At 40.7% G+C, this 17,166-nt stretch overlaps 1 protein-coding gene across 7 annotated transcripts in view; it reads right to left on the bottom strand.

Annotated features, from left to right (window-relative positions):
- Positions 1-17,166, bottom strand: part of trappc12 (trafficking protein particle complex subunit 12) — a 162,645-nt gene that overhangs the window by 52,478 nt on the left and 93,001 nt on the right. For all 7 annotated transcript variants that reach the window (XM_072251157.1, XM_072251162.1, XM_072251159.1 and 4 more), the window contains one exon: positions 8,263-8,336. In XM_072251157.1, the coding sequence (XP_072107258.1) occupies positions 8,263-8,336 (74 nt within the window). The remainder of the gene's footprint in view (positions 1-8,262; positions 8,337-17,166) is intronic.

Here is a 17,166-nt window from a genome sequence, read left to right as displayed (position 1 = left end):
TCTTCGCCGAGGTTCTGCATGGTAGCCTTGTCTGGAAGGTTAGATCCCAGGGAAGCCAGAGAGAGCTAGTGAGGTGGATTCAAAATTGGCTCCGAGGTTGGAAGCAAAGGGCCGTGGTTCAAGGTTCAAGGTTGTTTCTTGGAATTGAGGCTGGTGATTAGTGGTGAACTGCAGTGATCAATTTTGGGGCACTTTGTTACTCGTTATTTATACAAATAATTTGGATGCAAATACACAAGGCTTGACAGTAAGTTGCAGATGACTTGAAATTAGGTTGGGCAGTGGGCAGAAGAGTGGCAAGTGGATTTCAATACAGGAGAGTGAGAGGTATTGTATTTTGGCAAGTCAAATTAGCAAAGGATTTGTACCATATATGGTAAGGCACTAGGCAGTGGCACAAAGGGACCTTGGAGCACAAGTGCATTGTGGTTGAAAGCAGCATCATTAAAATTGTCATTAAATGTTTTCAGCATGCAGCCTTCATCAGTCAGGGCATTGAGTGTAGGAGCTGGGACATTTATGTTACAATTGTACAAGTCATCTGTGAGATTGCACTTGGAAATACTGTGTATAGTTTAGGTCATTGTTATCAGAAGGGGGTGTATGGGGCATCAGAGAGGGATAGCACCTCTGGTGGGGGAACATGTTGCGTCCTTTTCAGGGCGGTTTGTCCACCTTTGGTCCCCATCTGGAACTCAGCTCTCACCTATGGCTCCCCGTAGCTGTTTGCATGCAATAGCAGCTACACCCCGGGCAACGGCTTCATCAAGCCGGCTAAACCAGGTGAGGGTAGCCGACAGATCTCAAACCCTCAGTGAGATAGGGAGTTGTCTATCCCAGCATGTGAAGACAGACTCTGGCTGATTGAGCGGACGAGACCAATGGAAGGTCCAACGGTCAAGAAGGCAGTCTCTGCAAGCGTCGTGGAACGCGTAGAGCACGACAAGACACAGATGTCCTAGTCATCCACTGTACCTAGTCCCATCTCCAGCCATCTCGACTCTTGTCTTGCCACTGGATCCAGATGGGAATTGGGAAGGGAGAGTGAGGCTGACGCTGCGCAACTCTCCCTCACTTAAATCCAAACCAAGCGCTAATCTCGACACCATCAGTTGGCTGGTGGCGCAGTGACATCAGCGCTGGACTCCAGGAGTGAAGGTTTCCAAGTTCGAATCCAGTCAAGCCGCTCCTGGGCACGCTTTCCATCCATGCCAGGTTGAGTGTCGAGTTTGCAACTCGACTTCATAAAAAGTACTAACGGTGTCGAGGTCTTCATGGATGACAATGGACGAACCTTAGGAGAAAGGCATGCTTAAAGTGGTAAAGAGTGCAGAGAAGATTTAATTTTCCTCCAGGGTAGGGGTCACTAGCTTCCATGGTAAGAAACAACATTAAACCACCATCTTCTGCTTACTGCAGTGAGGGGCATAGGTTTAGGGCAAGAGGGGAGGTTTAAAAGGAACTTGTGGGGCAACTTTTTGACACAGAGGGTGGCGAGTACATGGAGTGAGCTGAGAAAGTAGTGGAGTCAGGTACAATAAATGTTATTTAAGAAACACTTGGATACGGTACACGGAGGGGCAGGGCTCAGAGGAAAATGGGCTGAACCCAGGAAGATTGGACTGGCTGGATACACACAGGAGTCAGCTTGAACTGGTTGGGCCGAAGAGCCTCTATCCTTACTATATCTCTCTATCACTCTACGCTTTGATTTATATCAAGGGATGGCAACTTTAGAAATCATCCTTAAGTAGCTAGTCTCTGTGGATCTGTCCCTCAATTTCAGGAAAGAAAAAGAACTACAGTAAACAAATCTGATAATGAATCACAAGGGGCCAGAATGTTATTTTTGTATTGGAACAGATTAATGGATCTGATCAGTGACAACACAAAGTAATTAATTCACTCAGTGGTGAATTAATTCAAATACTAATGACAACAATATTAATTCACATACCAGTGATAAGATAATAATATTTATAAAGTATACCTAGCTGCAAGATGAAAAGATCTTGATACATTTCTGAAGTTTTCATTATTCATTTTCAGGAGGTGCGCACCAGCAGCAAAGCCAGCATTTCTCTTTCCTAACTACCTTTTCATGATTGGTACCTTCATGCTTAAGTACAGCAACACTACTGTTTGATGGGGAGCTTCAGGATTTAGATGGTGGAGAAAAGATGATGGGATCTCTCGAACGGAATTGCACTGCTGTGGCAGCACAGATCCAATGAGCTAAGTTTGATCACATGCTGTTAGAGTGGAGTCCGCATATCCTCCTTGTAACTGAATCAGCTTCCTCCAGAGGCTCCAATTCCCTCCTAGATCTAAAAGACCGACTTGCCTTATAGTCTTTAAGCTCTTTGACTAAGGTTTTGGTCATATACACTAAGATGATCTTTCGTGTCAAATTTTGTTTGATATCATGAAGTACATTGAGAGACTTGGCTATATTAAAGATGCATGTTATCGTCTCAGTTTTCCCCATTAGCAAACATCATCTAACATTTATCTACGTAAAACTTAATTTGCCTTTTTAAGGTCAGGAGGGGGAAAAGGCAACAGGTAGAGAGGGCAGAGTACCCCTGTGGTTGTTTCCTTCAATAATAAGCATATCACTTTGGATACTGCTGGGAGAGACAACCTACCAGGGAAAGCCACAGTGACCAGGTACCTGGCACCGAGTCTGGCTCTGTGGCTCAGAGGGAAGGGGGAAGACGAGGAAAGCAGTGTTTAAAGGGGATTCAATAGCTAGGATGAACAGACAGGAAATTCTGTGGACATGAAAAAGAGACTCCCTGATCGTATGTTGCCTTCCAGGTGTCAGAGTCAGGGATGTCTCCGATGGAATCCACACAATTCTTAAGAGGGAGGTAGAGCAGCCAGAGGACATGGTACACATTGGTGCCAACAACATGGGTAGCAAAAGGGATGTTGTCCTGAATAGCAAATGTAGGAAGCTGGGTAGGAAGTTAAAAAACAGGACCTCAAGGGTAGTAATCTCTGGATTGCTGCCTTTGCCAAGTGCTTGTGAGAGTAAGAATAGGATGATTTAGCAGTTGAATGCATAGCTGAAGAATTGGTGCAGGAGACAGAGCTTCAGATTTGTGGATTAATGGGATTTCTTCTGGAGAAGTAATGATCTGAACAAAAGGGAAGGTTATTCCTGAACTCAAGGGGGACCAATGTCCTTTGAGGACAGGTTTGCTAGAACTGTTGGGTAGAGTTTAAGCTAGGTTTGTAGGGGGATTGGAACGAGAACAATCGGTCATAGGATGGAGCAGTTACTGTAAAAATAGCTATAAAGGGTAGAGTACCTAAAGAAGGATAGTCAATGGATTGGTGATAAAGGCTGTCTGCTGATTGATTGAATGCATTTACTTCAATATAATGTATCAGGAACGAGGGTGGTGAACTTAAGAGCATGGAAGAGTACTTGAGGTACGACATTGTGGCCATTACAGAGATTTGGCTATCATTAGCACAGAAATGACTGTTGGATATTTCGGGGTTTATAAGACCATAAAATATAGGAGCAGAAGCAGGCCGTTCGGCTTATTGAGTCTGCTCCGCCATTCAATCATGCGCTGATCCAATTCTTCCAGTCATCCCCACTCCCCTGCTTTCACCCCATATCCTTTGATGCCCTGGCTAATCAAGAACCTATCTATCTCTGCCTTAAACACACCCAGTGACTTGGTCTCCATAGCCGCTCGTTCCACAGATTTACCACCATTTGACTGAAGTAATTTCTCCGCATCTCAGTTCTAAAAGGACGTCCTTTAATCCTGAAGTCGTGCCCTCTTATCCTAGACTCCCCTACCATGGGAAGTAACTTTGCCGTATCTAATCTGTTCAGGTCTTTTAACATTCAGAATGTTTCTATGAGATTCCCCCCCTCATTCTCCTGAACTCCAGGGAATACAGCCCAAGAGCTACCAGACATTCCTCATATGGTAACACTTTCATTCCTGGAATCATTCTCGTGAATCTTCTCTGAAACCTCTCCAATGTCAGTGTATCCTTTCTAAAATAGAAAGTGTGCAGGGGAGCCGGCTGGCTGCATTTGAACTGGGATCTTTTGTCCCGAAGTCCGACGCCGATGCCACTACACCACCAACCGGGTCCTTTCTAAAATAAGGAGCCCAGAACTACACCCAATACTCCAAGCATGGTCTCACGAGTGCCTTATAGAGCCTTGACATCACATCTCTGCTCTTATATTCTATACCTCTAGAAAGGAATGCAAATATTGCGTTCACCTTCTTCACGACCGACTCAACCTGGAGGTTAACCTTCAGGGTATCTTGCACAAGGACTCCCAAATCCCTTTGCATTTCTGCATTTTGAATTATCTCCCCATCTAAATAATAGTCTTCTCGTTTATTTCTTCCTCCAAAGTGCATGACCATACACTTCTAACATTAGATTTCCTTTGGCATTTTGCCCATTCTCCTAAACTATCTAAGTCTCTCTGCAGGCTCTCTGTTTCTTCAATACTACCCACTCCTCCACCTATCTTTGTATCATCGGCAAATTTAGCCACAAATCCATTAATACTGTAGTCCAAATCATTAACATACATCATTAAAAAGCAGCAGTCCCAACACCGACCCCTGTGGAACTCCACTGGTAACCGGCAGCCAGCCAGAATAGGATCCCTTTATTCCCACTCTCTGTTTCTGCCGACCAGCCAATGCTCCAGCCATGCTAGTTTAGATGTTTCAAAAGAGACAGTGAAGTAGGTAAAATAGGTGGGGAAGTGGCTTTGCTAATCAGTGACAATATCAGGCTGCAGAAAAGTATCATCTACTGAATTAGTGCAGGTGGAAGTTAGAAACAGGAAGGGAGCAGTCACTCTTTCGATTATTCTAGACACCCCAATTGCAACAGAGACACCAAGGAGCAGATTGTGATACAGATTTCGAGAGGTGCAAAAATAACAGGGTTGTTGTCATGGTTGACTTCAACTTCTCTACTTGGCACCTCTTTATTGCAGAAGGTTTAAATAGTGCAGAGTTTGTTAGGTGTTTCCAGGAAGGGTTTCTGACACAATATGTGGACGGAGGAGGGACCATACTGGATCTAGTACTAGACAATGGACCTGGTCAAGTGGCAGATCTCTCCATGTATAAGTACTTCAGAGTCAGTACTCCCTGATCTTTAGCATAGCCTTGGACAGATGTAGGGGCAGATGGTATGGGAGGGTAATTAATTGGGAAAGGGCGAATTATGATGCTATTAGGCAGGAACTTGGGTGTGTAAATTGGGAACTGATGTTCTTGGGAGATGTACAATGGAAATGTGGAGGTTGCTTAGGGAGCACTTGCATGGGGTTCTAGGTAGGTTTGCCCCATTGAGGTAGGGAAAAGATCCTAGGCTGAAGGAATCATTGTGACGACATATTGTCAAGAGGAAAAAGGAAGCATACTTAAAGTTAAGGTAGCAAATATTAGACAGGGTCCTTGACAGTTACAAAGGTAACCAGGAAGGAACTTAAGAAGGGAAATAAGAGAGCTAGAAGGGGAAGGCTTTGATGAATAGGAATAAGGAAACCTCAAAGCATTCTACAGGAGGATGACTAAGGTGAGGATAGGACTGATCAGTGATAAAAGAGGAAACATGCGCCTGCAGTTGGAGGCGGCGGGAAGGTATTAAAGAATATTTTGCTTTAGTATTCACCAGTGAGAGGGACCTTGACAAATGTGAGGTCAGTGTAGAACAGGCTAATATGCCGGAACATGTCAATGAGGATTGCTGGATGAAAGAGGATGTGCTGGAACTTCTAAAATAATATTAGGATCGATAAATCCCTGGAATCATACAGAATATACCACATGTTACTGCAGGAAACGAGAGAAGAAATTGCTACACACATAAAAGTTGCTGGTGAACGCAGCAGGCCAGGCAGCATCTCTAGGAAGAGATACAGTCGACGTTTCAGGCCGAGACCTTTTGCGATGATCTTTACATTGTCACTAGCTACAGGATCAGGACTGGAAGATTGGAAAGCAGCAAATGTTATTCCTTTGTTTAAGAAAGGTAATAGGAGTATAGAAGGTTGAGGGGGGACTTGCTAGAGGTGTTTAAAATTATGAGGGGGATTGATAGGGTTGACGTGGATAGGTTTTTTCCATTGAGAATGGGGGAGATTCAAACAAGAGGACATGAGTTGAGAGTTAAAGGGCAAAAGTTTAGGGGTAACATGAGCAGGAACTTCTTTACTCAGAGAGTGGCAGCTGTGTGGAACGAGCTTCCAGCAGAAGTGGTTGAGGCAGGTTCGATGTTGTCGTTTAAAGTTAAATTGGACAGATATATGGACAGGAAAGGAATGGAGGGTTATGGGCTGAGTGCAGGTCGGTGGGACTAGGTGAGAGTAAGAGTTTGGCAAGGACCAGAAGGGCCGAGATGGCCTGTTTCTGTGTTGTAATTGTTATATGGTTATATAGGGATAATCCTGGGAATAATAGATCAGTGAGTTTTACAATAGTGGTGGGCAAATCAGTGTTATTCAGTTGCTCGTTTTCAAGTCCAGTGGACAGCACAGTGTTGTAACATGTAATGCTGATATCTCACAGCTCCGGCAAATAGGTGCTGTCTATATGCAGTTTGCAGGTTCATCCCAAGACTTCATGGATTTCCCTCTGCTGCTCCAAGTTGATCACTGATCCCAAAGATATGCTGGTAGGTGAATTGGCTACCACAAAATGATGTCTGGTCCAGGTGGGGAGGGGTGGTTGTTCCCCTCTGCAATCAGAGTTCTGAATTGTCTATGAATGCTAGCTTGTTATTCCTTTTTTGCATTTTTTTTGTAATTTATACCAAGTTTTATTTTTTCACTGAATTGCCACGACAAAACAAATTTCCCGTCATATAAATTAGTGATAATAATCCTAATTTTAGGGGAATCAAGCAGGCATTTACAGTAATGTGAGAGAAGAGATTTACAGTAAAGAGGGAAATGGTATGACAGGAACATCTGAAAAGCTGCATAGGTTCTATCCAATTCAGTACTGATGCAACGATTCTAACAGCAGAGGGCAATGTTCTACACAATAATAAACTGACCTATATAGATCCCTACTAATTTTTCCATGCAGAATACTACACAGCTGGTGCCTAGGCACAAATCTGTAGCATCTTTAATAGGAAATTTAAGCATGCTTGGAAGAGGAATTTTAGATAACCTTCTCCTTTGACTAATCAATTGGATTGATTGGGATCTCAGGTAACTTTTCTAAAAGGTAAATGATTGTTGCTTCAATAAATTAAAATTATTATTAGTTCAATTGGCAAATGCATCATACTACTTAATTAGTATTATTAGTTTCCTAAATTTAAACAGTTAATAGTTCTTGTTCCTTGGCTATTTTAAAAACAGCAAATAGCCTATTAATATGCATTTCTTATTGTATAGGAAAGCATAATGAACAAAAGTAACAAATAAAAACACAAATGAGATAGATAACTGACATGCTGAGTCAAAATGAGATAGATAACTGACATGTTGGATCAAACATATGGCTTAGAAGTAATAATAATCTTATTTATGGAGCATTTTTCATACAAACCATGCAATTCAAATTGCTTTAAATGGGACAAATTGCAGACATGAAAATAAAATACACAAAGATGTTGGTTAAAAGCAACAAACTCAAAAAGATTCTAGTTAAATAGGCTTTGAGCTGGCGTTTAAGTGTAAACTGAGTCTGCATCCCTTATAGTTTTAGGTATTGAGTTTCAGTATAGGAGCATAATTCAAGAAACCTGACCTGCTAGTTATCTTAAAATGTAAATATTATTGAAAGTTATAATTGAAGTATCTTTGATGTTCTTGCCCCTTAATATTTATTTTGTAAACTTGTTATAATTGTTGTAACCATTATTCAATCTTATACCCAGTAAGGAAAAACAATTTTCAGATATATTATGGTTTATTCATCTCTTGAATATCTAGTGCAGCACGTTAGATATTGGTTCATAGGTGCATGTGTTGCTAGAAATAGTAACCCTAGAACAAGGCATTTAGTATGTGAACAAGGTGTTGCTTTAGATTTTATAAAAGGCTAGGAAAGGACCTTTCTGTGTAAAAAGAAATCTTAACTATCCAATATGTCTGTCTGATTTAAATCATTTGCACAATCCAGTTTCTTTCACCTGCTGCAATACACTTCTTTAGGAATAAACTGGTGCAATGCCTACAGAAGTGCTCAGATTATCAGATATATACGGTAATCCTGCAGCTCACAGCCACCCACGTACCTTCATCATCAGCAGGCAGTTTGCCATCGAGTACATCACACGCCCCAGACGTGACCTCCACAACTGCATAGAAGCTGCAAGATACAGGAGAGTCTCATAAAAAATATGGCAGACAAATAACTGCTTTCTGTTACTAGCTTCACTGATTTAACTACCAATTAGCATTACCAATGTATTTCATTAATTTATGAATTTTATTATTACTATCCTGAAGAAATATTGCCTATGCAGTCTTCCTGTAATGCAGCAAGGACTGTAAAAGGACAAAGATTTATTTTGAAAATTCTTAATAGAAGAGGCTTTGTATATTTTTGTTAACATTTTAGAAGTCAGTTAGAACATCTGCTTACAAAGAAGAATATATTTTATGGAAATTCTGTTACATTTTCACAATAGTTAATTTTTAAAAATTTGATTGCAATAATTGGTACTCAGTTCAGAATACATATAAAACAAGAAATAATGTAAATCTATACAAAATCAATCTGAAGAACCATATTCCATGTTTTGATCACATGCCTTGACTCAGGTGGAAATGGCAAATCTTTAAACTGGGACACTAACATGACTAGGACTGTTCAGGCAGCCGCTGTATAACATTATTTATATACATACAGGGTCTATATTTCATAACAGGCTTAAAATTTTGTATTTCCTCACTCCCAATTTCACCCTCCAATTTCTCATGCAATATTTTCCAGTGGATTTCCAGACATGATCCATATTGGAAGAACACTAACCCTTCTTATGGTCAAAAAAAACAAGTGATTATTCTTTTCAGAGGCATAAGAGACTGCATATGCTGGATCTGGATCTAATAGAAAACAATCTGCTGGAGGAACTCAGCCGATCAAAGAGCACCTGAAGTAGCAAACGGATAGTCAATAATTTTCATTAAGACAATGCATTAGGACAGATCTCGTACCAAAATGTCAACTATCATTTTGTCTTCACAAACGCCACTTGACTTGCTGAAGTCCTCTAATAGTTTGCCTTTTGTTCATTCTTTTTGTTGAAAAAAGGAACAATGATTAAGGAGACATATAACTGGGATGACTCCTCCCACTAGAAAATCTGAAAATAATAACTTTATTCATCTAGCACTTTTCAAAGTGCTTTACAAGATCGTAAAGCTAAATCAATATAGTCAAAAAATGAGACAAAATTATAAATCATAAGGTAAACATTACGTAGAATAAAATGTAAATGAATATCCCAGATTTTTAAATATAATCAACAGGCATTAAGTAGTCCTATAACGAGGCCAAATTCAAAAAGTAAGTTTTTAAAGAAGTGATTTGAAATGCTCCACAGTATTAAACTAGTGTATCTCAGTCAGTAGAAAATTCCAGAATTTTGGTGCATAAGAGCAAAATGCTGCATCACCAGTTCTTATATGCTCAGCTCTAGGAACACTAAACAGACCAGTATTCACAGATCTAAGATTATGATCAGGGATGTAAGTGTGTGGGGTCTTTCTTTTTTTTTGTGTGTTAAATTTAAAATGGCTTCTTTGTTATGTTATACTGGGGAATGCTTCTTTGTTATGTTAAATGCTGAGAAAGTCTCTAGCTAGACAGTTGCTTTGGTTAATACAGATAGCAGGGTGCTATTAGCCAATGGGTGGTCATGTATCATTTTGTTTTTGGATGATAATGCTGTATCATATGACTGGGCACGGAGTATTTGGCAGGGAGTCGGAGGAGAGACGGGGAGGACGGCGGACGTGCTGAAAAGCTCCGGTCGATCACTTCAGGTGGTCCCGAGCTGTGAGTCGACAGGATTCGGGTGGTCGTCAGGAATCGATTGAGCTCCAATGGTTGTGCGTGAAGAACTTGGACTTTGATAAGACTTGGCGCCTTTTTTTCATTACTTCCTTTTCTGTATCCAATTTATATTAATGTCATAGAAGTAGTAATATCTATAAAGTTTACTTGGTAAAAAGTACTGGGTGCGCTGGCTGACGATTGATGTTTGGGATTGATTCAGGCGGCAACTGACACCGTGGGAAGCGTTGAGGCAGGTGCTGGGTGGGATTTCCCCTAGACATATACAAGCCAAAATAACTGAGCGTTACATAAGGAGATAGGTGGACGAGCTAGATTATTCAGAGCCTCATATACCATAGAAATCCATAGAAAAACTACAGCAGAGAAACAGGCCTTTTGGCCCTTCTTGGCTGTGCCGAACCATTTTCTGCCTAGTTCCACTAACCTGCACACAGACCATATCCCTCCATACACCTCCCATCCATGTATCTGTCCAATTTATTCTCAAATGTTAAAAAAGAACCCGCATTTACCACCTCATCTGGCAGCTCATTCCATACTCCCACCACTCTCTGTGTGAAGATGCACCCCCCCCATGTTCCTTTTAAACTTTCCCCCCTCACCTTTAAACAATGTCCTCTGTTTTTTTTCACCCCTTGCCTCAGTGGAAAAAGACAGCTTGCATTCACTCTATCTATACCCATCATAATTTTATATACCTCTATCAAATCTCCCCTCATTCTTCTACGCTCCAGGGAATAAAGTCCTAACCTATTCAACCTTTCTCTGTAACTGAGTTTCTCAAGTCCTGGCAACATCCTTGTAAACCTTCTCTGCACTCTTTCAACCTTAATAAAATCCTTCCTGTAATTTGGTGACCAAAACTGAACACAATACTCCAGATTCGGCCTCACCAATGCCTTATACAACCCCATCATAACATTCCAGCTCTTATACTCAATACTTTGATTAATAAAGGCCAATGTACTGAAAGCTCTCTTTACAACCCTATCTACCTGTGACACCACTTTTAGGGAATTTTGTATCTGTATTCCCAGATCCCTCTGTTCTACTGCACTCGTCAGTGCCTTACCATTAACCCTGTATGTTCTACCTTGGTTTGTCCTTCCAACATGCAATACCTCACATTTGTCTGTATTAAACTCCATCTGCCATTTTTCAGCCCATTTTTCCAGCTGGTCCAAGTCCCGCTGCAGGCTCTGAAAAACTTCCTCACTGTCTACTACACCTCCAATCTTTGTATCATCAGCAAATTTGCTGATCCAATTTACCACATTATCATCCAGATCATTGATATAGATGACAAATAACAATGGACCCAGCACTGATCCCTGTGGCACACCACTAGTCACAGGCCTCCACTCAGAGAAGCAATTCTCTACTACCACTCTTTGGCTTCTTCCATTGAGCCAATGTGTAATCCAATTTACCACCTCTCCATGTATACCTAGCGACTGAATTTTCCTAACTAACCTCCCATGCGGGACCTTGTCAAAGGCCTTACTGAAGTCTATGTAGACAATATCCACTGCCTTCCCTTCATCCACTTTCCTGGTAACCTCCTCGAAAAACTCCAATAGATTGGTCAAACATGACCTACCACGCACAAAGCCATGTTGACTCTCCCTAATAAGTTCCTGTCTATCCAAATGCTTGTAGATTCTGTCTCTTAGTACTCCCTCCAATAACTTACCTACTACCGATGTTAAATTTACTGGCCTATAATTTCCCGGATTACTTTTTGATCCTCTTTTAAACAACGGAACAACATGAGCCACTCTCCAATCCTCCGGCACCTCACCTGTAGACAGCGACATTTTAAATATTTCTGCCAGGGCCCCTGCAATTTCAACACTAGTCTCCTTCAAGGTCCGAGGGAACACCCTGTCAGGTCCTGGGGATTTATCCACTTTAATTTTCCTCAAGGCAGCAAGCACCTCCTTCTTTTCAATCTGTACGGTTTCCATGATCTCAATACTTGTTTCCCTTAATTCCATAGACTTCATGCCAGTTTCCTTAGTAAGTACAGATGCAAAAAACCTATTTAAGATCTCCCCCAGTTCCTTTGGTTCTGCACATAGCCGACCACTCTGATCTTCAAGAGGACCAATTTTATCCCTTACAATCCTTTTGCTCTTAATATACCTGTAAAAGCACTTTGGATTATCCTTCACTTTGACTGCCAAGGCAACCTCATGTCTTCTTTTAGCCCTCCTGATTTCTTTCTTAAGTATTTTCTTGCACTTCTTATACTCCTCAAGCACCTTATTTACTCCCTGTTTTCTATACATGTCATACAACTCCCATTTCTTCTTTATCAGAGTTGCGATATCCCTTGAGAACCAAGGTTCCTTATTCCTATTCACTTTGTCTTTAATTCTGACAGGAACATACAAACTCTGCACTCTCAAAATTTCTCCTTTGAAGGCTTCCCACCTACCAATCACATCTTTGCCAGAGAACAACCTGTCCCAATCCACGCTTTTTAGATCCTTTCTCATTTCTTCAAATTTGGCCTTCTTCCAGTTCAGGACCTCAACCCTAGGACCAGATCTATCCTTGTCCATGATCAAGTTGAAACCAATGGTGTTATGATCACTGGAACCAAAGTGCTCCTCTACACAGACTTCCGTCACTTGTCCTAACTCGTTTCCTAACAGGAGACCCAATATTGCATCCCTTCTAGTTGGTCCCAACTATATATTGATTTAGAAAACTTTCTTGAACACATTTTACAAACTCTAAACCATCTAGACCCCTAACAGTATGGAAGTCCCAATTAATATATGGAAAATTAAAATTCCCTACTACCACAACTTTATGTTTCCTGCAGTTGCCTGCTATCTCTCTGCAGATTTGCTCTTCCAAGTCTCCTTGACTATTGGGTGGTCTGTAATACAATCCCACTAATGTGGCCATACCTTTCCTGTTTCTCAGCTCCACCCATAAGGACTCAGTAGACAAGCCCTCTAATCTGTCCTGCCTGAGCACTGCTGTAATATTTTCCCTAACAAGCAATGCTACTTCCCCACCTTTCATTCCTCTGCCTCCATCACATCTGAAACATCGGATCCCTCGAATATTAAGCTGCCAGTCCCGCCCCTCCTGTAGCCAAGTTTCACTAATTGCTATAACGTCATAATTCCACGTGTCAATCCACGCCCTCAACTCATCCGCCTTCCCCGCAATACTCCTAGCATTGAAATATATATACCTCAGAAGATTTTTACCACCACTCACAACCTTTCTATTAGCGGATTTGCTTGAACTTTTAACATCATTTATTTTCACCCCAGCCACACTGTCAGCTCTGGCACTCTGGTTCCCATCCCCCTTCAAATCTAGTTTAAAGCCTCCCCAATAGCACTAACAAAGAGTGCAATTAAGAGTAATTAAGAGTATTTTAAAATTGACCCAAAAGGGCATAGGCAGCCAGTGGAATGATGTAAAAACTGCTTAAATGCCCTCAGATTTTCTTTTTTTGGTTAAAATTTATACTGAATAAATTACTGAGAAGTTGCTTAATACTTAGTGCACAATGACAATCACACAACACAAACCCAGAATGGAAATACCAGTAGAATATTTGAATGTGGTTATCACAGCCAAACCCAATTTTGTTCTTTCGCAAGATTTAAGCAAATATTTTTCCCAGGCTTCATAGAATTTTATTGACTACTAAATGTAACACTGGCTGACCTCCTTTCATTAATCCTAAAAAAAAATCATGCACTAGTATTGAACCTCTATTACTATGTTCAGTTGAAGTCAGTTACTGCGAACTAGAACTGCTATAGCCTGTCTTATTCAGCAAATCAATACACAAATCCCATGTATGAAGAACAAGATAAAATTAGCACATGTTCTATTGAACAAAATCTGTAATCAATTTGGATTCAATGAGCTGCTGAATATATAAACTTCTAGATGCTGCCACCTTTTTCAGTTATGATAATTTTTGATCTCATCCTTCTGTATCTTTGATATTTGTGATTCATGTGACTCTTCTTTGCTGAGCATATATCCAATCCACTGGAAACCATTTCCCCAACATTTATTTTGAAAACCCAAACTGTTGGCCCTGCCATAACATATATGCGAGACTGAATTTGAAAATTATCCTAGAAGAGGCTTATTTTTCTATTTAGTTATATGTTGCCTTGCGCTACATATCCAAGTGAGGGCAAAATAAAAAAGGAAATAGTACTTAGGTGAATATTTCAGTTAAAATGAATATAACTGTCTATGGTTGCAAAGTAATATTCTAAGATTTGCTTTTATCATATTAATATCAAAGTTAGCTGCCACTTTGTTAAATTTACAACTTATATTCTACTTTCACCAGTATGGCACTCAAATCTAGCAACCTGTAGCATACTTTAAGTCTTTTCCAGATTATAGTTTAATAAGCATTTTGAACAGAGCCAAGCCTTAACTTATCCTGCAAAAAATTTCATAATTTTAAAACGATACTTCTGAAAGGCGCTTATAAGTTGTAGCAATTAGCAAAAATTGCAGTTTCTGAATGTCTACTGTTATTAAAGAAAAAGTGTAGGTCCATATACAATATATTCTCAACTAAGTAAAAATGTCAGTGAAAAATGGGAAATTTAGTGCAAATCTAGCATTTCAAAGCTGAGAATCCACAAGGCACTTTGAACCATCAGCAGGGTTAGTGTTATTCAACTATGATCTGGAACTTCGTCACTTTTAGCATTTGCCATTAACATTATTATTAAATTGAAGGAACTACACTTGACTCGGTGAGCAGTTCAAACAAGGAATGGCAGTTGCACCTGAAGGTAAATGGGCAAACTGAAACTACAATACATCCAGGCCATGGAGCAAAAGCTAAGTAATTCAAAACCAAGACTGTAGATGACACCGCCGTAGTGGGCCACATCTCTACTGATGAAAAGCTGAAGTATAGGAAGGAGATAGAGAATTTAGTAACATGGTATCACGACAACAACCTTTCCCTCAATATTAGCAAAATGAGACAACTGGTCATTGACTTAAGCAGGTAATGCACATTCTCATCTACATCAATGGTGTTGAGTTTAAGAGTTAAGAACTTTAGGTTTAAAGGAGAGAACATCACCAAAAGCCTGTTCTGGTCCAAGCATGTCGACACCATGGCAAAGAAAGCTCAGCAATGCCTTTACTTTCTCAAGCGGCTGAAGAAATATTGTCCCATTCATCCCTTACCAATTTTTTAAAATTGATGCACCATAGAACACATTCCATCTGGATGCATAACTGCTTGGAAGGACACCTGCTCTGTATGTCAGCGCAAGAAACTACAGAGTTGTGGACACAGCTCATCACATCATAGATTGCAGCCTCCCCTCTATAGATTCAGTTTATTCTTTTCACTTCCTCAGTAAATCAAACAGCATAATCAAAGATACCACCCATGCTGGACATTCTCCCTTCTCCCCTCTTCCACAGGGCGGAAGATACAAAAGCCTGAAAACATGAACCACCAGGCTCAAGCACAGCTTCTCAGGCTGTTACAAGATTATTGAGTAGCTTCTTAGTATGATAAAACACATTCTTGACCTCACAATATACCCACTTATTGTTTACCTGCACTGCACTTTCTTTGTAGCTGTTACACTTTATTCTGTATTCTATGGTTATTTACCTTGTTCTACTCAATGCACTGTAATGATATGCTTTTCACTGTATCTCAATACCTGAATTGAATTGACTTTATTACTTACATCCTTCATATACGAGTAAAAAATCTTTACGTTACATCTCCGTCCAAATGTGTAATTCATAGTAATTTATAATAAATAGTATGTACAACAGGACGGTCATATAACATAGAAATACAGTTGTGTTAGCATGAATTCAGCAGTCTGATGGCCTGGTGGAAGAAGCTGTCCCAGAGCCTGTTGGTCCTGGGTTTTATGCTGTAGTACCATTTCCCAGATGGTAGCAGCTGGAACAGATTGTGGGTGACTTGGATCTCCAATGATCCTTCAGGCCCTTTTTACACACCTGTCTTTGTAAATGTCCTCAATAATGGGAAGTTCACACCTACAGATGCGCTGGGCTGTCTGCACCACTCTCTGCAGAGTCCAGGCAGTGATGCAGCCAGTCAGGATGCTCTCAATTGTACCCCTATAGAAAGTTCTTAGGATTTGGGGGCCCACACCAAACTTCTTCAGCCATCTGAAGTGAAAGAGGCGCTATTGTGCCTTTTTCACCACACAGCCTGTATGTAAAGACCACGTGAGATCCTCAGTGACGCTTATGCCGAGGAACTTAAAGCTGTTCACCCTCTCAACCCCAGATCCATTGATTTCAATAGGGGCTAGTCTGTCTCCATTCCTCCTGATTGTTGTCCACCATCAGCTACTTTGTTTTAGTGACATTGAGGGAGAGGTTGTTTTCTTGACACCATTTTGTCAAGGTGGTGACTTCTTCTCTGTAGGCTGCCTCATTATTATTTGAGATCAGGCTAATCAGTGTAGTGTGGCCAGCAAATTTAATTAGCAGATTGGAGCTGTGGGTGGTGACACAGTCATGGATATACAGAGAGTAAAGGAGGGGGCTTAGTACACAGCCCTGGGGGCCCCTGTGTTGAGGGTCAGAGGGGACAATAATAAATCAATTCCAATGAAACAGATGAAGGCCTTGCAGATTTATAAAAAACTGTGGTGAACGATGACAAATAATTAAACAAGTCAGAAGAAAAAGACCTTTGAATATTCCCACATTTAATAATGGTACATCCAGAATGAAAAGATCAAAGCTGCAGTGCTAGTAAACATCTGCAGTCAAAACTGCAAAGTAGATTATGTATCATTTCCCACTCCTGAGATTCCCACCATCACAATTCCTCTATAGTAATGAAGAAACAGCTGAGTGCACTGAATACAACAGAGATCCAACAACACACTGGACTTCTTACAGCATAGTGGATAGAGATTTGAAACTTTGTCTTCTAAACTTAGTTGTCGAGTCTTGCCCTATACACAAAAGACACAAATAAGATGATCTACTTAAATGAACCCTCAATCAACTTCTGATCATCAGCAGGTGATGGAAGGTGTTGTGGATGGTACAATTAAGTGACACTTACTTATCAGTAACCTACTCA

Source organism: Mobula birostris, chromosome 2 (genome assembly GCF_030028105.1).
Source record: "Mobula birostris isolate sMobBir1 chromosome 2, sMobBir1.hap1, whole genome shotgun sequence".
Classification (NCBI taxonomy): Eukaryota; Metazoa; Chordata; class Chondrichthyes; order Myliobatiformes; family Myliobatidae; genus Mobula; species Mobula birostris.
The sequence above is the reverse complement of the archived record's forward strand: the minus strand, read 5'-3'. Positions and strand labels throughout refer to the sequence as shown.